General features: G+C 46.0%; 1 protein-coding gene across 1 annotated transcript in view; it reads left to right on the forward strand.

Annotated features, from left to right (window-relative positions):
- LOC119594574 (probable cation-transporting ATPase 13A3) overlaps nt 1-420 on the forward strand; it is a gene marked incomplete in the record, with an annotated part of 33,510 nt that overhangs the window by 22,179 nt on the left and 10,911 nt on the right. The window contains 1 exon segment of the mRNA XM_037943610.1: nt 195-408. Coding sequence (XP_037799538.1) covers nt 195-408 — 214 coding nt within the window.

Genomic DNA, 420 nt, shown 5'->3' on the forward strand with positions numbered 1-420 from the left:
GGATGGTGTCTCATTATTTCAATTGAAGATGATTCAGAATTATAATACACAGATTTACTCCATACACTTTCATAAAAAAAAAAAGAATGACTCACCACTTCATGAATGACCAATTCATTCTTCATTTACAATTAAATTTTCTTTGCCCCTCTTCCCAAACTCTAAATCTATCCCTCGCCCTTCTCCCAACCCTGAAAGACGGGAACCTTAACTGAGGATGGGCTTGAGGTCTGGGGTGTGGTTGAAGCGAAAGGGGAACATTTGAGCACCCCGGTTATGGATGTGTCTGCGCTTGATCACACCTCGCAGCTGGTGGCGTGCCTTGCAACATGCCACTCCCTCACCTATGTCCACGGGGAGCTCACTGGTGACCCCCTGGATGTGAAGATGTTTGAGGCGACGAAATGGGTGAGTTGAGAG

Source organism: Penaeus monodon, chromosome 34 (genome assembly GCF_015228065.2).
Source record: "Penaeus monodon isolate SGIC_2016 chromosome 34, NSTDA_Pmon_1, whole genome shotgun sequence".
NCBI lineage: Eukaryota > Metazoa > Arthropoda > Malacostraca > Decapoda > Penaeidae > Penaeus > Penaeus monodon.